Raw genomic sequence first — 21247 nt, 5'->3', positions numbered from 1 at the left:
AGTTCATTGCAGGCGCCCATATTAGCCCAGCCAAGAGCGTCGCATGGGTCCCGTGTGCTGCTTCCTCTCCATGCCGGCATTGTGACCGGACTGCATCCGGACATCGGGCCTGGAAGCTGGACCTCAGTGCATTCGAGTTCCCTTGCCAATCTAAACCTTGCGGTGGGGGTGCGCAACGGGGTGACATCATCCCCTCCCACGAAAGCCTGCCAGGCAGATATCGCAGCCTGTCGATATGACATTGGACTGACCCACACACGGCCGTCATTGCGTCAGCTGCCAGGGCCATAACAACGGCAGCCATGGAGCCTGCCTCGACGTGAGCGCACCCGGGCGGTCGAATTTGACGAAGTGCAGTGGCGCTGGCACGCGCAAGACGCGAGGACGACGTCCGCGGAGGCCCGCGTCGCGATCCCATCCCTGCCAGCACCACCGTTCTTACTCTTACGTCTCCCGCGGAAGAAGACATCTTGCACCCCACATTCAAATTTCCTGCGTGATGCCATCTTCTTCTCGCGGCAAGATTCGTCCTGATCACTCCCGCGCGCCCTGGCCTTTCCTATGTGCTTACAGCCCGCCCGCCGGAATTGCAGAGCCTCGACAATCCCGCCCCGCTCGAGCCTCGGGACCGATAGCCTCTCGGCTGCGGGGCGCGGACCCGCTCCCGCTCGCCCGCGCTTCACCAGAGCAGACATGGCCAGAACACAGGGGCGATCTAATCGAGAGCGGGACCCTCTACTGACGTAATAGCGTGGCTACCCGACGGTCCATTGCGGACACCCACAACATGGCTATTTATGCCTGTCAGACATCCAGTGGACGTACTCGGCGGAAGATGTGGGCTCGATGGTGTCTGGTGTCTGTGGCGCGAAGACACACACGAGTGCACATTGTGCGTCTAGTGGCCTCGTGCACGCGAGCGCTGGCACGACGGTGGCCGTAGTAGGCTGGGCCGTGCAGTCTGGTATTATATCGCTGACCCCGACGCGCTGCTTTAGAATCTGTCAGGGCTACGTTCAACACCGTCGCCATGGCGCACTTATCTCAGGTACGGGGCAAGTAACTCGGAGCCAGGAGCGACCGACCGGCTGGACGCTCGGAACTTTGCGCGCGCTGGTGCAGTACATGTACCGTCCGACATCTACACTACATATACGTGCGTGTACTTTGTCAAGGCTCCGGGATCCATATCACAACTGCCGTGTCGACAACCGCACCCATCTCGAGCATGCCACCAGAGCGGCGCGCGGTGGTTCAGCGTCGATCCGACTCGGAGTGGCCAGTGGTACCCTGCAGCGAAGTGCACCACCTCACACATCCCCGCGCGTCTTCAAATCAGCTGCTACGCTGCATCCGCACGCTGCCCACAAAGAGCCTATCCGAAGCCGTAGCAAGACCGCCGCACACGGCCACTTTGGGCCAACTGGCTGCTGCGCACAGGCGCACCGGCACAGGTGCTCGATGAGGTGCATGGCGCCATGGGCTATATCATGGCTCGCGATGATCGCACCCAGCCTCGGCCCATATGCATCCGCTCCAGCCTATGCATCTGAGCCGGATCCCGGCTGATCATCTGCCAATGGCAGCTTCTGGCAGCAGCCAAGCTGCTCCAAGGTTCAGTTCCCTGGGCTCAAGCTGATGCTCTTGTCCCAGCAGAACTAGTCGAAGCGGCCGGAACCGCGCTGCGGCAAGCTCGCAGCGAACGTGCGCGGCGCGTTCATATTGCATCTGCCAGCGAGCGCTCTGTCGGGGGCGGTCCGGCATCAGGTCTTCGCTCGCGGCGACCGGGTCTCTCCCAGTGAGTACTTGATGATGACACTCACGGCGGACTCATCATCTTGTGTAGTGCCACGACGTTCCCTCCCATGGACACCCCAGGTTGAATCCTGCAGGGAACGCTCGAGCCTGTTCGGGCCCACTGTGGGAAGCGCTGCGCCGCCCGGCAGGAGGGCGGCGAGAATCCCCATCCAGTCCAGGCGGGCGCAATCGAACGCGAACATCCGCATAATATTCCTGCTCCGTCATTCGTCGGAGACGCAGATGGCAAATCCGCACCCCGCCAGCAGCCCAAAAGCCTCTTCAGTCTACACCCTCAGATCTGTGATATCTCAGAGGCGTATCACAGGCGCCTCGGAGGAGTGCCGTTTAACTTGGCCTCCATGTCTCACACCGGCCGCGGGATGCAGTCGGCCCAGGCCAATCAGCGCGCTCGCGCCGGTTGCACCATGGCGGGCCGCGCCGCCGCGGGGCCAGTAAACCTTCATGCACAGGATTACGGTACGTCGGAGCATGACATGCCGGACGCGCTCCCGGCAACTATATATCTGCAGGCAGCGTCAAGCAATTTCGGGAAGCGCGGAGTGCATGTTCGAACAGAAGGGGGGTGAAGATGCGCCCCAGTTGCCGGCTTGGTTGCTGCGGAATATCTGCGAGCGCGACTCGGGGTGCGGTGGGTCATAACAGGCCATTCTTCGCGCATGGAATCTCGGTGCAGGTCGTTTCCCCACTTCCAGTGCTGGACAATTGGTCTTTGCGGTGGGGGGTGTGCGGGTGGTGGCTTCTCGGGGAGGGCGTCGATCCTCGCCTCTGACGCGGCGACACATAGTTGCAGAACACTTCCGCCTTGGCCCCCCGCAAGCGCGCTCCACACCGAAACGATCATCCAGTGAGTGCACGCGCACTGTAGCCGTCGGGGCCCTTGCTAGCACCCTGTGCGTCAATCTCTCATGCAGGTTCAGATCGCTAACGGGTCCCGATTACGCAGGATCATGACGGGAGTGGCGTCTTGACACTCGCTCGCCCATTCAGCGTGCTTCAAGCTAGTCGCAATCTGATTCGACGCTTGTCAGTAATTCCAGCTGGGGAGGAGTCACAGGAGGCAAAACTCACCATCGCGAATACGACGACAACTGCAGGTCCACATTGGGGCCGCAGTCCGACATGCAGGCCCCCACGTTTTCAGCCTGCAGGCGGAGTGCCGCAATGCATCTCACATAAGACTGAGAAGGGGATTACGGCACCCAGCTACTTGTCGGGGCTGTACGATCGCCTACAGCCAGAGACAACTGGCTAGTCTGCTGTTGAGAAGCTGATGACATACAGCAGAATTTCTCATCGGCTGCCCGGCCGCACAGCCGGGGATACCAGGGAGTCGGGGAAGAGGGTGGGTATTAGGATTATGTCTGTAGTGCGGCCAGGAAGGCTGATCGTATACAGCGAAGTGTTGCTTGATTAACTATGAAGTTGTGGTTGGCAGACTAATACTAGTGCATCACCCGCGCGATGCGACTCGATCATACTATCTGCGGCGGTATATTAGGGATGTGGATTATGGTATCACGGCTCAGCGGAACGGCGTAGGCGGCACTCTTGCGAACTGCTGGGTTCGGGATGATGAGGCCTAGCTGGTTGCTAGTGATGTGCAGATACACTGTAATAACGAATCACCCTATGCAAGCAGCCGCATCGGCAACGCACTTCATCCGGTCTTGTAAAGACCGGCGCCGGAGTCGAGTGACCAGATTGTAGGATGTAATGGCTGACAAATCTGGGAGAGGCCTGCACGGCATAGCTGTCACATAGGTCTTCAATTTGCAATGCATTAAGCTCGTAGGGCCATCGAGGGAAATAGGAGAAACCCATTTGCCAACTGCGGAAACGTCGCTCGCAGGGCAACCGGTGTCCTGGCGACTGCAGCAGTGTTTGTGTTTGCGGAATGGTCAATCGGATTTGATATACGAGAGGATATCAAAATCGCATTTTACCAATTTGCGTGATATATGGGAACGAATACGCGTGCCATCGTCGTTTGAACAGCATCTGTGGTATGGAATATACCGTGATTCAGTGCATTCAGCGCATGAAGGGCATAGCCAAGCCTATGATTAATCTTCCGGAACTTGATCCATATAGCTCCTGAGTGTTGAACTCGGGTTATCTGGGCGCTAAATAATGTTCAACATGGAGCGAGGACACCCACGACGACGAGTGTATATCATCTAAATGCCTGTCGACAAAGTTCTGAGAGGTTAAATAAAATTAAAACCATGATTGTAAGCTACTTACTCACTGGCGGGAAAAACTGGTACTTATGCTGCTGCGGCAATCTTTGTGGGAGTAGAAACGCCGTGTCCAATATGAAAGGCGGCACATCTTGCGCGCGAAATCGGGTCGAGCACAGGTCTCACAGTCCACTGAAAATTTTCAATGGAGAAGCCACGTCAGCATGGGGTTTTTCGATATTGAGTTGACGGGACGGGTAACCCGAAGCTGTGGAGTTCGACATAAAGGAAGGTGGGCACTCACTAATCACCTACTGCGCATCATTGCTTTTGCACAGGTATAAATCACCTCGGTATTCCGACAGGGGGGTTAAGAGGCACGCGCGCTCTGTGGGTTCTGAAGACAGCAAGATCCGAGATTCCTGCACGGTTTCTGCGAAATGCTGAGTCAGTCATAGAGTATTTAAGCACAGCATGGAGAACATATAGCTAAGTATGTGGGGCTATGTGGGGCTCAAGCAAACGACTGACGAGTCAAACGAAGACGTGACTCTACCACACCGAATCCACAAGACTGTGCACGTAGCATGTGTCACCAGCGCTCTCCATGAATACAGAAGGCCCCAGAATGCAACTTTCCAAGAAAACACCGCCAATAGCAGAAATTTGAGCCAAGGCAACTATCCTAGAAGGTTCCAGAGTATGCCAGACAAAACGCGCCTGCACTGCAACTTGCAACTTGCAACTTGCACCGGTCAAATATGGATAGGGGTCGTCCCATCGGGTGCAGGCTCGAGCCGCCGGACACCTGTCTGAAATTTGGAGTAGGGATGAGCATATATTGGAGTCGAGAATGCTTGGGCGTGGAGGCTGTGCGCACTGCGGCCATGCCAGCGGCTAAACTGCGGATCCGAAATCCCAGATTAGGAAGGCGTCGTGGTTCGTTAACGCTTGTGCAATAGCCAATAGTCGTCAGACAAATGTGCCTCTCTTTGTGAGGCACACGACGACGTGCGGGCGGAGGGGGGTACGTTCAAGCAAGATATGTATTTTGGAATTATATTGGCTGTCGTGCAAGGTCGTACTAAACAATCCATGCTTGAGCATCTGGACCAGCCTGAGCATCCGCCACATGCCCACCGTTCCATTAAGTTCCAGAAAAATATGACAATCCTGAGTATATGCAATCATCGACTACCAGGCGGACTGTACTCAGCAGGTCTCGGACTATAGAATCACTACAGAATCGGTTCCCTAACACCACCAGTACAATCAGTCTCGAAGGCGAGGAATCCAATTGAATTAGGCAGTGTGAACAATGTTCGCTGTCTGAGTCAACAGGGTCATCGCTCCTCCATACGCAAATCGAATTCATATTAAAACGACTATAACGGTGTAAAAACAGTCACCATACACCAATACGACAAATCATAGCGACTGTCCAGGAATCATATTTCTGTGGACAAATGTACTTCACGAGCGACAAGTGAATCTCAGAAGAATACGTAGCCATTATACTGTACAATAGAATCCACAACTTTCGACTTAGCAATAGGAAATCGTATATGTCAGAGAGTGCTGCAACGAGCTCTACGGGTAGTACTATAGCATGAGCGTCATAGTCTCTAAAGAATCTGAAACAACCGCCGACTTACAGTTTTCAACGTCCACTAGAGATGTAAAAGGGTATATTCAGCACCTTAGTATCCTGTGACGGAATCGTTGAGGGGCGGCGCCACAATATCTGGGTCCAAAGTCATAGAAGAATGTGCTGAAGGCTCTGTTGATGACAGGTCTGGGGCCTCTGATGCAGGTGGTACGATAGGTAGCGCTGTTGCCTTCCAGCCGCTCCTCCAAGATGCCAAGCCGGCTACGAGACCAAAGGCGTCAAGCCAAATCTAGGAAGTACAATAATGAGTACTGATTGAGAATGACAGCCCTCATAATGAAATGAAGAGACACTGTCCAATCCTGAGCACATAAGAGATGGGCCCCGAAGCTATGCAGCAACAATATGCACGTCTGAGATGTTCGAAAGGCTTGAGACAATGAAACAAGACAGTCTTTGAGGGCAATCGATTGGCAAATCGGACGTACATCGCTAGCAAAGAGACCTCGTTCCAGTGACCTGTCGATAAACGAGGTTCACATCTGTCAGTAATGAGTCACATCAATGTACATGACGCCTAAAAAGACCGGAAAGTATGGAGAAACGGCATATCATGCACAGCTACGGAGTTGCCGTCGCCGATGAATGTACCCTAGTAAAATCCAGCCGAACACGGCGCGTGCATGCATGATGTTTCATCCATTGCGAGAATTGCCCCATTCCCGAGCCGATTTACCCGTGATTAGAGTTTGGTGGACACTGGATCCATAATATCGAGACATGACATTAGAGGGATGCTATACGATCCACAGCACCCTGAATAGTAATGCGACACACGACCATATCGCACATCGTTTCGCAGGGTATGCGAAGTCAATTATATCCTCCACCACGCTAGACGAGTGGAGCGCAAAGGGATCTCGAACTGTCATGGTACGAGAGCCGTCGCTTGGAATACTCCCGGTTCAATGGTATGCACCGCCATGAGATAACAGGCTCCCCAAGGTGGAAATGGGGCGCTCCACGGAACCCTAAGATATGTCGGAGGGACGAAAAGGAGGGGCTAAGGAACTGGTGGAAGATGAAGTGTCATGTGCAGCACAGCCCCGTCGATAAAACGGGACAAGTGTCCTGCAGACAGCATCAGGTCTTCCAGCTGGAACGCGGAGCTCCCACGAGAATGACCAAGTTCAGGGCGGGGCTCCAGTCAAGAAGATATTCGGCAAGATATAAATTTGAAACTGATTGCACAGCCCGATGCAACATGAAATAAAATTACCGCCAGCAAGGCGTTCAGCCAGAAACGTAGACGAGAACCATGTGCTTCTGCCGGAAAATGCATACAGTCCACAATGTAACGTGCAGTATGCAGGTCTCGCAAGCAAACAACCCTCGATTGATGTTCATACGCGCGCCGAGGGACAGAAAGAATATGGAAACGGTACACGCACCAATGAATGGCCGTCGGTAGGTTGCCCAAGTTGACAATCACCTCGCTCCAGAAAGAATCCCATCTTTTCTTCAGTTCCTCCTTCTCTGACTCTGCAACCACAGACTAGCACAGGAATGAGGAATGGAAATAGTGTCTTCAGGTTCAGTACGCTGCGTACCTTGGTCTTGGACACCGTACGTTCTCGTGTTTTTAGTAGCTTCCTGTCCTCGAGGAGATGCGCAAACTGCAACGCAACATAAAGACTCCAGAAGCGGCATGACCACATCCCTAAGGACTTTGCGTCCAAAGTGATGCTCTTGTCGCCCGGCTTCGATCCCAAGGATGGTAAGAGTGATAATAGAGACACTGCAGAAAGCTTGGAAGGAACAATGGAATGCGCAACCAAATAGTATAAGTGCTCAAGGGGGTAATAGGCGAGCATTGACCATCCCTGTAATCGTTCGATTGTGAGGATGCGACGAGTCGGTGGCTGCTTGCGCTCAATCGAAGTGAGCCACTGGATAATGGGTAAAAGGCCTACGCATATCATGAGTGGGACTCGGTTTAGAGGAAGGTGAGCGTACCCCATATGCGGAAGAACATCCTAGCATCGCTTATAATGTTACTGAACTTGACTAAGCTCTCTGCAGCAGAGCTAATGGGCTCCTTTCGCAGGCCCGCACGATGTTGCATGCGCGCGCGGAAGTGCAGAAATGGTACCAAAAGCTTCAGTGTATGTTGGATTATCTATGGACGAAATATGCTGAGTGTCCTGCACGACACGGTAACACCGTCAGGACAATGAACCGACCATGAAGAACTTGCTGTAGTGAACATGTTAGGTGCAAAATCATATGCATTGAAAGAGATACACTCACTCGCTGCCACTCCATGTGCTCAGATATCTGACGAGGTGATCGACTGTTTCTGAGGTGGGTACGAAAGCGAATGAACCAAGGGTCAGATCTTCAATCCGAGAGAGAGTAAGTGACTTTGATGAGCGAGACATTTCCCAAATTTGAGCGCGTATACGCGTAGATGGTTGCACTGATAAAGCAGCAGATGTTAGCAGTAGATGGGCACTGGGCTGAAAACCATGAAGCCTGTCCTGACTTCACACAGAAATGGGACCGTCGACTCCGTGCGGAGGAGCGCCCGGCGCGCGTGACGATAGACGCGTGACGTATGGAGGATGCCGGTAGGTCTGGGGCTGGGAAAAGCTTACCTAATTAATGTACAGTCCTTATAAACAAGGACCTCGCGTTGACGGTTTTCTTCGAACAAATCCATGCGGACACAAAAGTTCGGGCTCGGTGGTCGCTCTTCCGTCTCCTTGTCCGCGTTCCAGTCCTCTAGAACAAATCGACCAATGCCTTCTTGGAGGCATTGAGTTTTTCTCCGGTGATTTGGCACTTTATCCGCGTTGACTAATTTTCCAACTCTTTGGAGGCATCGCTTCGGCTGGCGCTCATGACAAGTGTTGGTGGATTGGAAGGATGGGTGTCTCTACTGGAGGAAACCAACATCTTTTTAGCTGTCATGTATACAAAGTGATTTTGTCACTTCATTCTACTTTTAAATATTTAACCTTGTTGGTCATTTGGTGAATCAAATGTCCTTTGGTGTTAATACTTTTATGGGGGTGTGAGCCTTGAGGCTTATCCAGGCTAGTCCAGTGAATGTGCATGAGATAAGTTTGTCGTCTGTCATGGCTATGCGTTATGGAGTCGTATAGTCCAGTTCTCTGCTGCGACATCAATCTTGAAGCGACACTAGTAGAGAGTATGGAGCATGGTGTATATTATGTCTTTTGCGCTATAGGCTTTGTCTCCGACGCAGTGCTATGTTTGCCTACCATTGGCATAGGTCGTTTTGAGAAGATCATTTTGCGCTTCACGACTGCTACAATGTCCCACTCCGCCTCGACCTTCAGCGTTCTAATATCATCCTCCATTTCTACGTCTTCGGTTCTACTTCGCCCATGCGCTTGACGGTGGAGCACAGCAAGAGGCTTAGGGAGATTTACGAGTTTTCCTTCCAGTAGATGATGGCCGATAAGAAGAGTAGGTTTTTTCTATAATTAGCGGTTAGTTCTTACGCCTGAGCAGCTTTAGATAGAATTGGTAGATGCTGCCAGTGAGACTGGTTGTATTACTCACCGTTATCTCGTCGATACGCAGCTTCCCAACAGTCTGGCCATCCTTGTTTCCTTCCACCTCTAATGACCCTTGCATCTCGATTAACACCATCTCATCGCCACCGAACTGAGCCAGCTGGGGTGAGAAAGTCCGAGTCGAGCTCAAAGAGTCAGCATGGAAGATATTAATGGAAATTGTCATAATGCAGAATCGTCTCGAAGACACAAGAGGCCCTCGTTCACGGCCGTTCGCTGTTCGACCTCGACTACAGCTTGACGCGTCCTCAATGGAGTCTCGACGCGAACCTTGACGCGCCTGTGGCATCCCCGTGACTGTGTGACTAGGGTGTCCTCGCCCATCACGCCTACAGTTTTCGTAACCGTTACCACTTCAAAGTTCTATTTAATGCTGTCACCGATTGACTGACCAAATCGAATGAAACATGAAATTTCATGAAGGATTCAGGAGTGGACATCAAACCATCGAGCTTGCATGCGGGACATGTTTGGAATGCGACATATCATTTCCCTCAGCTTCCACCTACCCCTCATCTGAAAGAATTGATGACCTGGGAGCTCCGAAGCTGGCTGTTTGCTTGCATCCTTGGCCTTGGCTAGGTGGTACTATGAATGATCCGTACGTGCAACTACTTTGTTATTTTACGTGACCCAGTTGTATCTGAGTGTTTCCTTTCATATCGCCTCAGTGTTCTGCAACTCCTAGTAGACCCGCTATGTTCACAAAACTACTACGTTATACGATATAACTCTCGAGGAGTGGGTAAATCTTCGGGATGGCCATCGCTAACAGGATCTCGAGAAGGTTTGGATTTACGGGAATTAGTCCAATGGACTGTTCAACGGATCCCCTCCGTTACGTCGGTCGTTATTGTGGTACGATTATCCTCATTGAACTGATCTCTGCTCATAGGGCCTATCCTAAACAGGGCTATTCATACGGCTCATTAATTGCTTCCCTGCACCCAGTTCTCCCCGAATTGCAAGTCTCACACGTTCTTATTTCATATCCTCTCGGACCTCGACATTGGCTTACCGCCTTTCATGGGAAGACTTACACCGAGGAACTGAATACTCTGCTCCGCGATCCCCGTTCCAACGTCCTAGTACTGTATGGCGACCAAGACGACTTTACATCAGTGGAGAACTACGAGCAGTGGGTGAAGAAGCTGCAATGCGAGTTGGACAGGGAGGCGAAGCTCCAGATCGTGAAGGTGGAGAATGCATCACATTTCTGGCGAGAGCGAGGTGCAGCGAGCAGGCTTCTAGCTGCTCTGGAGGCGTGGCTGTCATTATGACAGGTCCTCGGACCCGCTGATATCGTGGCTGTCACTTTCTAGAGGTTAGGTTGGAGGTACGGTGAGTCTTCGACTTAGGGCTCTGTTCGCGAAATCTTCCTCATCACGCTCTTTTCCGTGATTTGGGTAGAATCATGGTTCGAGTAGATCGTACACGAGGTTTCCACTGATTGCATCACAGTCATCATTGCTGTACATCAAGTTGATCTTAATTTGTTTTGAGGCTATGTGCACATTTTGGCTGAACCATCAAACTCGCAATGCGAGTCATTTGCTAGGACAACTTAGTACTTTCATTGCTCCCTAGCTAGCCGGAGGGTGCCCTAGTGCTAGCTGCGCTGGATCCTGCACTGGTGTCTTCCCGACGTACGTGTGTTTGCCATCGATCGTTGGCCATACGGAGATGATATTGCTGTTCACATTGATTGTAATGAGTGGTCCTGGTATGTGCGCATCTTGCATGATATTACATCGTTGGTTCATCATTGCGCTCCAGATCTCGTCGGTGATGCACATGCTTCCTGGTTTCAATACAGGCATATCACAATACCAAGCTGGAAATCTGCACTCAATCCGATCGGATAAAATTGGAGGTGTGGTTTTAGGCTGCTCGGTGGTCTCTAACTGTCACCGCTGTACCACATGTTCGGAAGATTCCGAATTTGTACCGCACACGTTCAACATACTGCCCCAATAGTATCTGATCGACTTGTGCTCAAAATCATTCATGTGGGATCTTCGCCGTAGTATGATCAATAAATTAAAGGAGAATTGTTGATTATTTATTGGAATTCCAGCGTTCCCGTTTGTGCACCAGCAATTCTGGGTTTTCTTGAGGGGCGCGTTGCCGCAACGGCTTCGGAGATGGGCGCATGATGCCGAGCATGCCAAAAGCGGTATGGCTTTCATGGTCTTTTTTGGAGTTTACAATAACGTAACGATTGAATCTTAGAAAATTTCCGGGATTCTAGCCGAAGGGGTAATTTGCACGAAGTGGACCACCTACGTTAGCCTTAAAATTGATACGACGGTCAAACGGGAATTAAATCGATTTTACTACACTTGCGTTCCTCGATACCAACGAGGTCATTGTCACTCGGTGGTCTGGTGATGGTGTGTGTCCATGATTCTGCAAGTGGCCTGGGACCACGAGGTTTCGGCATGACCCTCGACTCGGAACATTTAAGATGTAGCAAGAATGGAAGTCGTAATTTGTGGAATTCCTCAGGACCCTCACTCTGTCATCTATCACTACCTACGGTGAGGGGCGGGGCACCTTACTCTAGCTTTCTCTAAGCTGCCACATTATCAAGTGCGTCTATTATGATGGCGACGATCGATGTCCAGGCGGCTGCAAATACCGCGTAAGTAACTTTGTGGACATGGTTATCAACAAAGCCATTGCCAATCTGAACGAGACGTGGCTAGCATTATCAGCAATTGCTACACCGTGGCGATGTTTGGTGAGCCTAGGAGATTCCCGACGCATGATCAGTGGACTCACGCGATTGTGATCTGATCAGCTTTGATCGTTTATGAACTAATGCTCACAATCAACAAGATCTGGTTCTTTCGAGGCAACAGCAGCTTGTCCGCCATTTTATTTCTACTCAATTTTGCGGATATGATGGGATTGGCTATTACGTACATACTTTCGATCCTGCGGTGGGATACAGTATCAGTATATGCATTCTGATTTTCACTTTTGTTCGGAAGGCTGACTCTGTCCGGTAGAGGCAGGCATAACCGTTCATCCAAAAGGATTGCTGCTGATTGATGTGGACACTAGTTGCGCCGGTGTCAATGTGTCCATTATGATATTTGGGATCCTCGGCATTACTCTCAGCGCAGGTACGGGGGAAATGCCAAATCTCGCACTCCTTTCACTCAGATAAATTTTCAGTGTTTGCAGCTCTTCGGGTGATGGCTGTCACCAACTCCAATAAGTTGTTAACATCGTTGACGTTGGCGTTGGGTCTCGTTCCAGTTGGTACGAGCCTTGTAGGTCAAATCATGTTAATCCATGGCAAATAATTAATCGCCCAGTCGCGGTCAGTTTCAGTATTGCTTGACCACTTTTAGCGTCGAATATTATCCTTCATTCCCAATATGTGAACTTCCCGTTAATGCCTCTGATAAGATTTTGAATAGGTATGTCAGACGCATTCCATACATGCTCCTACAACTAAACATGTCACTTTCGCAGAAGTAAAGGCATTATAGGGCTCTCCTTGATGTGTCACTGATTATTGCCATATTGCAGATGCTACTGCATCACGAGCATGTGCTATAATATCTGATGCAATAGTTGTCATACTTGTCTGGTACTACGCATTCGACTCTGGCGAGCTATCAATTCGAAATATAAGCGGCGTTAAATTCACACTCGCGAAACTCCTTCTGAGAGATGGTACGTTGTGTGCTTGCTACCATGCCGCATCAGAACTAAGCTACGTGCCCACCAGGAATATTCTATTTCATGTATGTGATACGATACGATTCTGTAATGGCTGGCTTTAACAATTTTGGGTCTGCAGAGTGCGGTTCTTCTTGCTATTAGCCGATACCATTCTACATTGGGTTGATTACGTACGTTCCCATAACCCTGTATTGCCTTCCCAAAGATGTGCTCACCATGACGTGCATAGGGATTCCCAGATATCACAGTATTTCTTACCCCGTTCGTCTTGACACTTGTTTTCAGGCTTGCATTTTTGCTTATTCTCAATATTATCAGTGTATGCGCGATTCTTCTCCACCGCTTCTTGCTCCATCTGCGGGCTGCCGTTTCCACTGATGTTTGGATCGGCTCTCGTCCACCCTCCTGCATTCATACAGAGGAATTTCTGCAGATCGAATCAAATACGCTTGTGATGTCTTTCGCGTCTCCCATGCAGGACGAAAACGAGGAGGATGTCGAGGGACCGTCGTATCATGCAGACAATCTACCGCTCCCTACGGTGTCCAGCGGAGGCATTTAACTGTTCCTATAAAGCGATCAAGAAGGGGATTGGAGATGTCTTGTAAGTCACTTCTGGCGGGTGACGTTCTCTTTAGCGACTCAACTTGCTGCAGATGATCTTTTACGCGAAACATGATCAAAACATGACATCGGGCACGCCGCCCTCGCCGTAGTGGTAGAATAGAATAGGTCAGCTGCGGGATCTAAGACCGACCTTGTAATGTATTACATACAATTTTCATAGCAATAGTCCCAGGCAAGCACAGAACACTTAGGTGTAAGAAATGACATCTCCATCGTCAGGAGCTGATCTCGCAAGTCGTAAACAGTCGCCGACGCGAACCCAAAACCAGAGAAACCATATCCTTGATTCCCTTGCAAACCGCAATTGTTCCCCGTGGGGCTAAAAGACGAGCGCAGTCGGAGTATCGGCTTCAAGATGAATTTTCATTATTCAACTGTGAAGCAACATAAGAATGCATAATCTAAGTCCATTGTAAACGTGTCCGATATTGGATTGCTAAATGTCCATGAACTTATGCGAGGAGAGCGAAGCCAATCACTGTGAGGCAACACATAAGCAGTCAATCAGAATGAACAGGGGAAAAGATTACTCACTATGGTTTTCCACTATTGATCGGATCGAGTTAAGCAGCCAGCATTGTACTAACGAAGAAACGAGACACGCACTGTCATACGCAGAGTACGCGTTCTCCAAAAACTTTTGCCCCAGATCAAATGCACCGAAACCGCCAGGAGCGATAAACGTATGTGTCATGTTGTCAGCAGTGATATTCAGTGCAGAGTAGAGGGTCGGTGGCACTATGTAGCTAGGCATGCAGATGCCTTGGTCAGGAGTTGATCGCTCGCGGATAGCTACGTAGACTCACCTGGAAGCAGGAATGGAGAAGTTTAGATTGCCGATGCCGATCTCAAGCGGGGGCAAAGAATTTGCGGTGGCGTTCGAGGGGAAGATCAAACAACCCTCAAGAGCAGAGGACGAATCGACATTGGTACCAGGTACATCGTCCAAGATGTCAAAGAACGCCTCTCTGTGAAGATGGAGTGTTAGAGTCTAATGATGATTCGTATACTTCAACGTACGAAGGTATGGCGATGGGCAACACTCCGGTATCGGTGCGAGAATATATGGGACCAGTAACAAGAAGTTTATCACCCCAAGATAGAGTAGAAGCCTTTGTATTATATTGAGGAATGTTAGCTGGAAGTTCCCATTACTGCATAACCCTGATAGCGTACATTGAATTCCCAGTGAAAGTCTAAGGGTTCATTCTGTGGAAGCCACGTAATATCTCCTTGAACGCGGGTCAGTCAGTCTCAAACCAGTACACCACATAGATCAACCCACCGCTTAGGCGACTCTGGTCAACCCCACCGAAGGTGATCTCGCCAGTCCCTTCGGGTATACCACTCTCGCTGAGTGATGTGATATAGATGCCAAAAATCATGTGCGAGATTTTCCCTTCCGTGTACAAATTTTGAACAAAAGTTGGTGTGGTATTAAACCCTGAAACTTCGCCGTAGTTCGAGCCTACGGGGCCAAGACCGACTGCATGGAAGGTGTCAGTTTCGAGGATTGTGTGTGAAGTGCCATGTTTCAAATCAACTTACTAATGCCATTGAGGGGTTCGACAAGCGTGAAGCCGTCCGTGTAGTTCGCGTCTCCAATGATTTGGGAATCAACAGTTGCAGTACCGATAGTGACTCGGTCGACATATGCAGTACCACTCACGCCACCTGTGCCGTACCTGTAGTATCGTGAACACCCACAGGAACCCTCACGACAAGGTTTATGAGACAAACCCAACGCTGAATGTTTGGTTGATCCTAACGGCAGATTGACGACATCTCAATTTATACAGTGCCACAAGCTGTCACAGCTGACTCACTCGTGGGTATAATTTCCGGGGATATACTTTTCTTGACCGCCAACCCAGAGAATCGCGCTACCAGTATCAATGAGAATATCGGAAAATGTTTGATCATCTCCAGTTTGTACTGTGCGTGCAAGATCAACACACAGTTGCCAACGCGAGCCACCTGAAAGCCCTAAGGTTGAACACGTACCGGATGTAACCACTTTCAATGCAGCATTAGTCAAGGGTGCCGACGAATCTGAACCTGTTTTAGCATGTGTAAGAAAACTCGATGGAAGTAAATGCACTGTAGAAACCCGCAAAATTTGGGCTATGGTACTCATTAGGCCGCGACAAGACAGTAAAAAATAACAGAACGCACGCCAGCTTGGACGTTAATGGCACCTTGAGCGTCGGTGCTGCAGCATCGCTTGCACTGGCATACAGGACACCCAAAACAGTTACCGTTCTAACGACACGGCCAAGCTTGAAAGTCATCGCGATATATGAAAGGAAGGTCGTCCAAAAAGAGCGTGTCAGACAGTACGTGTTAAGGAGAGCAAGCCACAAGGAGGTTCGTCGAATTTAGTGTGGCTGAGTGGCCGTCGTCGTGGTCGAGAGCAAGGTGGATGGCCATACTTGGTTAAATAATTAAGGCTCCACTCCATCAAGAAGCTACAGTACCCAACTGGCAAGCGAAGCAGGTACAGTATCAGCAGGCGGACCCAGAATTCGAAGCTCAGCACCAGCTAACATAGCAACTATAAGATGATGATGATACATATACATCAGCGCTTGTCCGAGGGAGTCCATGTCTCAAGATCTCTCAAGCTTCGATAGCTGGATTCAAGGTCGGAAGTTGTGCGTCCAAATCATCGACATGTTTTTTTTTGCGAGAGTCAACTCCACGAAGCGTTGCCGAATCATGAATGTCATTTATCCGGACTGAGTTCAGAGCATAATGTACTATACGATCGTGGAACTGCTGGAGAGTATCAATATGATCTTGCCGGCTGTGCCATCCTTCACGCACTGCGTCGCACATAGCCTGATGCGCAACGAGTCGATAACTAAAGCTGGATCAACAGGGAAAGTATTCAGGGCGAAGAGCACTGCATGCAAGCAGCTGCATTATGATCCGAGTCTGCTCCCGGAAACTGTAATCCTTCAGAGTTGATTAGAAAAGATCAGCTACTCATTCAATCTCCGATTAGGCAGCGCTTTCCCATTTGTATGCGTCACTACTATCGCGAGTCATTATATCGGCATTCCACCCAGCGTCTGCTAGCTGTTGAACGTTGAACCTCGTCCCCATCTTTGCTGTCGCTGCTATTGTGAAGTATACCACCATCGCTCTCGCAGGCGAGAGCTGCGTGTCCACTTCTACAGAGGTATCGCGCAAACGCTGCCTTTTTACAAATTTAACTCGAGATCGTCACCAGAATGTACGCTCCCACTGTATGCCGGTCTTGCATATCATCAAACACTAATTACTGGGACCAGGCCGCTGCCCGATGAGCGTCCTCGACAGAGCGTTGCCAACCTCATTGGACGGTTCGAGCAGCAGAACAAACGGCAGTCGGTGACTCCAACGCCCCCTCGGACATCGAGCGTTGCATCTCATCATACAGGCGATTCCGTGAAGGAGGAGATCAAGGAAAAGCGCGAATGGCCACCAAAGCCAAAATCTGAAGTGATCGAGACGAGTAGACATATCACCGAGTCGCCTCGAAACACAGACGACGGCAAAGGGCAGGTGCAGCCGGATGCACTCATGCCCGCGGTGGAGTCCCAGGAAGTACCCCCACCTCCCCCACCAGAAGTGGCAGTGCCGATTGCAAAACCTATACCAACACGACAGTCGAGCGTGGGCTCTATTACTATGCCTACACGAACACCTGGTACACCGTCGAAGACCGCGTCATCCCGGTCGAGCATAACCACAACGCGCACCCCGGCTCGCCCTGCAGCCAAGTCCCCACCCACTTCATTCCACGGCGCACCCTCTGGTTCCACGTCCTCCTCGACACCTGCGAAGGCCCCCGCTTCTACTAAGTCGACTTCAACCTCTACCCCATCCCGTCCGCGCCCTTTATCTCGTGCTTCAATCACGCCGGCGCGCTCCAAGACGCCGTCGCTCCGACCCAAGACGCCCTCCTCTGCTGCAACAATCACGCCTACGACACCTGGGCGCCCCAAGACGCCCGCCTCAGGTCTCTTTGCGCCCACAGCGGCGTCGCTTGCAAAAGCGCGCAACGCAGCAGAGCCTGTGCCCGTTCCAGTCAGGAAACTAAGTTCCGGACCGGGAGTGATGGAGCGTCTGAGCAAGCCCACAGCGGCTAGCCTGAGCAAGTCAGTGGTCCCGTCGCCGACACGGGGCGGCAGTCCCGCACGAGGAACGACGAGGGGCGCGACTGTGAGAGGTGCGCATGCAACAAGAGGGACCGTAGCCACCCGGGGGACTGCGTTACCAAAGGGTGCGACTATGAAGATGCGAGGTGCTGCGGCGGGCGCAAAGATCAAGGCTGCACCAGGTGCGCCGGTGGTAGCTCAGTCTTCCGATTTGGGAGGTGAACAGCAGGGAGCGATCGAAGAACATCACGATCATGTAGAGGAGCCCGAGATCCTCGCCAGCCCGATTGAACATGATCAAGCGACGCACGAACTCGAGAGCTCAGAAAGCACACTCATCGACGAACCCCAGCACGCCTTGATAGGTCTTACGGATGAACCTACCGTACACGTGGCAGCAGAAGAGACTGCTGAGGTCATCCTGAACGCTAAGGAGGAAGACTTGGAGGCAGAGGCGGCTCAGCTGGTTGAGCCAGAGGAGTTTCACGAGGAGGCGGCCGCCAAGGAACTAGCTGAGGCGCATCATGAGGATAAGCAAGAGCCTGCAGAAGTAGAAATTCTAGCAGAGGCACGAGAGGAGTCGCATGTCGAACCCGAGGAAACGGAGGCGGTCCCCGCGCCCGAAGAACATGTGGAGCCAGAAAGCCACCAACTCGCCCCAGAGCCGGATGCGGCTCATGTAGAAGAATCCGCTCAACCAGAAGTGGAGGTTCCAGACGCAATTTTGCATGTTGACGGTGCCTCTACACCGACGCCTATAGGGGGAAAGGGAACAGACTTAGAGGATTTGATTCATATGCTCGAGGCACAGCCGCGCCCGGTGAGCGTCGTCAGCATCCCTGACGAGGTGATGGATATACCCGATGAAGATTAACTTGGATGAGGGCTGTAAGCTTGGAGGGGAAGTGAGAGGTATAGGCTGACGCGGTGTGGTGCCGGGTTTCTCGTCGAATGCATTACAAGTCTGGTAGGTACTGTCTTGTCGTCCAGGTCTCTCCATCGTCCACGCAATGATTCGTCTTTAGTATTTGTCGCGGCAGTTGTATATATGAACATCTCCAGCTTGGAATTGATCCTTACACTATGCGCAGCTGCGGCTGTGGACCTTTGCCATTCCTTCGTTTCTCGTCTACGATCACGTTCGATTTGCATACGGACGATTACTGACTTGCGGGTTTTAAATTCGAACATCAGTTCTACTAATCCAGTCGCTATCTGCTTCTTTCGTTCCTGAATGTGATACCCTACATACATTTTCGTAACGTTAGTCGTTTATCTTATATCTCACTCACAAGATTTGCAATCTATGCACTGAAAGCCCGGGTGAACTGGCAATCGGCATGTCGTCCTCAGTTACCTTGATGCACGCTTTCGTTCTCAACAATGTCAGCACTGAATAGGCTTCACGACAGTGTTTAGAGGACTAACTTGAACGGACAATCAGTGCCTGATGGGACATAAGATGGTCCTATATCGCAAATCCAGCTTACGGGTGTCATGGTCGTAGTCGTACATACATACACCTAAAGTTACAAATCGTAAACAGAATAAATACCTACGCAAAGAAAACACAACCACTATATGAAACAAGCGAACTACCTTCGAGCTGAATCAAACCATATTAATGTTACACGCAGTTAGGACCAGATGTCCGAGTACCATTAAAGCGGGAGGTGATATACTTTCGAACCTTGAATGGCTCCTGCAAGGATAACGATGGGGCGAGACAGGATCACGGCTAAGATGTAGGTAGGTGAGTGAAGATGCGAGGTTGCGGCGATAGGCACAGCGGGACAAGCTGACCCATGCAGCGGTTGGGCGGCGATAGGGGATCGCGCACAAGGAACGTACAATTGAGAAGGAAGTGGGATTAGGCGGAGTCGTGTCCCGAAGCGAAAGCATCAAGGCAAGAGAGACCTCAGCGTGCGGCGTCTATGAGGACCACGGGGTAGGGTTCAGTGCGGGGATATCATACACAACCATGAACATGGTGAGAGGTCGAATCATGACAAACAATTAGCGGCGACAAATGACGGGGCAGGAAGTCCAGCACACGCGAGATACTGATGAACGGTGGACTGCGTGAAGACTCGGAGTATCATTCCTCAGTTGAAACCGTCGAAATGGCCCTTGAGGATGCGCTCGCCCATCGGAGACGGCGCACGATGTGGAGGCCTAGCTGTTCCAGGTGCCAACGTGTTTGCTCGTCGTGCCTTACGCGGGGTATCCGCCGAGGGCGTGGACCGTCCGGGAGGAGTGGCACTACGCTGGGCCTGAGGCCGGTCATCCTGACCACCCGTCGGTTTGAAGTTAGGGATCTGCGGCTGCAAACGGAGTTAAAATCCCGAAAGACCAGATGAGAGCGGCGAGTACACACTCTAGCTAAAGCTCCCCCAAGCGAGAGACGACGCATAATACCGACGGCCCGTTCCTGCTGGCCGCCGGGCGCTGGCACCGTAGGTGGCTGAGTGAACCGCTCGCTACCACTCCACGCATTGCTCGCACGGCGGGCATGCTTGTTAGATGCGGGAGCGCTCTCTGGTTCATCGTCTGTTCAACGAGTGAGATCTCACCTCGCGAGGTGAGATAGACGCGGAGAAGCGCACCTTCAATAACAGGCGGACCGAAATTCCTCCGGAATGGGAAGGTATTTGTGGGCGACTTGGGCGACGGCTGATTTAAGAAGTAGGAGAGAATAGGGGATGCAGATGGCGAGATGGGAGCAACACGGGGAGGTAGACCTGCCGCAGGGGTAGGGAAAGGAGTAGCAGAGCTGAGAGGAGTGGTGGGCGAATTGGACGAATCGGAGTCGTCAGAGGATGAATTTGAGCGGCGACGACCGTGGTGGCCTTCGATGGGAATAGGGAGGGTGGGCTGATTGTTGCTGTTGTTGACGGGGGCCATGGTTTGGATGTTGCGAACGAGGGCAGAGAGAGCGGAGGACGGGAAAGAGAATGGGAGGGGTCTTCTGACCGGCGGCGGGGGCTTATGAGGAAGGCGCAACAAACTCCGATCAAAAGCAGGACAGTTGCTGCGACTTATTCCTCTTCCACAAACACTCCATTTTTACTCCGCCCCTCCACCGCTAACTTGGTCTGCGTCTTCTCTCGCTATCTCTGGCTCATTTTACAAGCTCACCACGCTGCGTAGCAGTGGACACTTCTTGCCACTGCCGCCCCTATACCACACCCGCCCATACTGCTGAATCGCATGGGATGAGCCCACCACAGCGCAACCCAACCCTGGCACTACGGCAACATGCAGTGTATGTCCTCAGAGTTTTCCAGCTGCAGAAAGTGAATTGTAAGTACATGTGCAAAACGTGCTGGCCTGTCCGCACTCTACCGGCTTGCCCCTGAACCCCACACTTCTCATTTGCTTCCGCACTGCACGTTGCCGAGATTCTGCAGGTCAGCAGACCCCGGCCGGGTTCGCGGATTTGCCCTAGGGAGCATCTCGCACCCAGTGGAGCGGTTACGTAGTCTTGTTTGTAAACCTACACGAGTGCAACCAGTCTTCTGGGCTCGCTCGTGTGCATAGCTGTTTATCTCGAGAGCCTCG

The 21247-nt window shown here is 51.5% G+C and overlaps 7 protein-coding genes across 7 annotated transcripts; 3 read left to right on the top strand and 4 right to left on the bottom strand.

The window, feature by feature from the left end:
* Positions 1-5701: 5701 nt before the first annotated feature.
* FIBRA_01318 (uncharacterized protein) lies at positions 5702-8051 on the bottom strand (the record flags this gene model as incomplete). Its single annotated transcript, XM_012323195.1, has 7 exons — positions 5702-5899; positions 6099-6129; positions 7062-7165; positions 7221-7579; positions 7627-7789; positions 7854-7866; positions 7921-8051. The coding sequence occupies 7 exons, from the start codon at positions 8049-8051 to the stop codon at positions 5702-5704; spliced, it is 999 nt and encodes a 332-aa protein (XP_012178585.1).
* A 792-nt stretch (positions 8052-8843) lies between these two features.
* FIBRA_01317 (uncharacterized protein) lies at positions 8844-9381 on the bottom strand (the record flags this gene model as incomplete). The annotated part of the gene is made up of 2 exons (XM_012323194.1): positions 8844-9116; positions 9202-9381. The coding sequence occupies 2 exons, from the start codon at positions 9379-9381 to the stop codon at positions 8844-8846; spliced, it is 453 nt and encodes a 150-aa protein (XP_012178584.1).
* A 592-nt stretch (positions 9382-9973) lies between these two features.
* Positions 9974-10495, top strand: FIBRA_01316 (uncharacterized protein; the record flags this gene model as incomplete). Its single annotated transcript, XM_012323193.1, has 1 exon — positions 9974-10495. One exon carries the CDS (start codon positions 9974-9976, stop codon positions 10493-10495), a length of 522 nt encoding a protein of 173 aa, XP_012178583.1.
* A 1814-nt stretch (positions 10496-12309) lies between these two features.
* On the top strand, positions 12310-13476 carry FIBRA_01315 (uncharacterized protein; the record flags this gene model as incomplete). Its single annotated transcript, XM_012323192.1, has 6 exons — positions 12310-12346; positions 12399-12485; positions 12759-12905; positions 12961-12976; positions 13033-13084; positions 13144-13476. 6 exons carry the CDS (start codon positions 12310-12312, stop codon positions 13474-13476), a joined length of 672 nt encoding a protein of 223 aa, XP_012178582.1.
* Positions 13477-13993: 517 nt separating this feature from the next.
* FIBRA_01314 (uncharacterized protein) lies at positions 13994-15832 on the bottom strand (the record flags this gene model as incomplete). Its single annotated transcript, XM_012323191.1, has 13 exons — positions 13994-14019; positions 14076-14087; positions 14148-14287; positions 14348-14509; positions 14562-14653; positions 14718-14773; positions 14827-15027; positions 15090-15226; positions 15282-15305; positions 15368-15476; positions 15546-15593; positions 15643-15665; positions 15717-15832. 13 exons carry the CDS (start codon positions 15830-15832, stop codon positions 13994-13996), a joined length of 1146 nt encoding a protein of 381 aa, XP_012178581.1.
* A 463-nt stretch (positions 15833-16295) lies between these two features.
* Positions 16296-18560, top strand: FIBRA_01313 (uncharacterized protein; the record flags this gene model as incomplete). Its single annotated transcript, XM_012323190.1, has 3 exons — positions 16296-16493; positions 16549-16565; positions 16838-18560. 3 exons carry the CDS (start codon positions 16296-16298, stop codon positions 18558-18560), a joined length of 1938 nt encoding a protein of 645 aa, XP_012178580.1.
* Positions 18561-19791: 1231 nt separating this feature from the next.
* FIBRA_01312 (uncharacterized protein) lies at positions 19792-20590 on the bottom strand (the record flags this gene model as incomplete). The annotated part of the gene is made up of 3 exons (XM_012323189.1): positions 19792-20010; positions 20064-20236; positions 20293-20590. 3 exons carry the CDS (start codon positions 20588-20590, stop codon positions 19792-19794), a joined length of 690 nt encoding a protein of 229 aa, XP_012178579.1.
* Between the last annotated feature and the right edge of the window lie 657 nt (positions 20591-21247).

This window comes from Fibroporia radiculosa (genome assembly GCF_000313525.1).
Source record: "Fibroporia radiculosa TFFH 294 genomic supercontigs, scaffold591, whole genome shotgun sequence".
NCBI lineage: Eukaryota > Fungi > Basidiomycota > Agaricomycetes > Polyporales > Fibroporiaceae > Fibroporia > Fibroporia radiculosa.
Note: the sequence above shows the minus strand (reverse complement) of the source record. Positions and strands in the feature narration are given on the sequence as shown.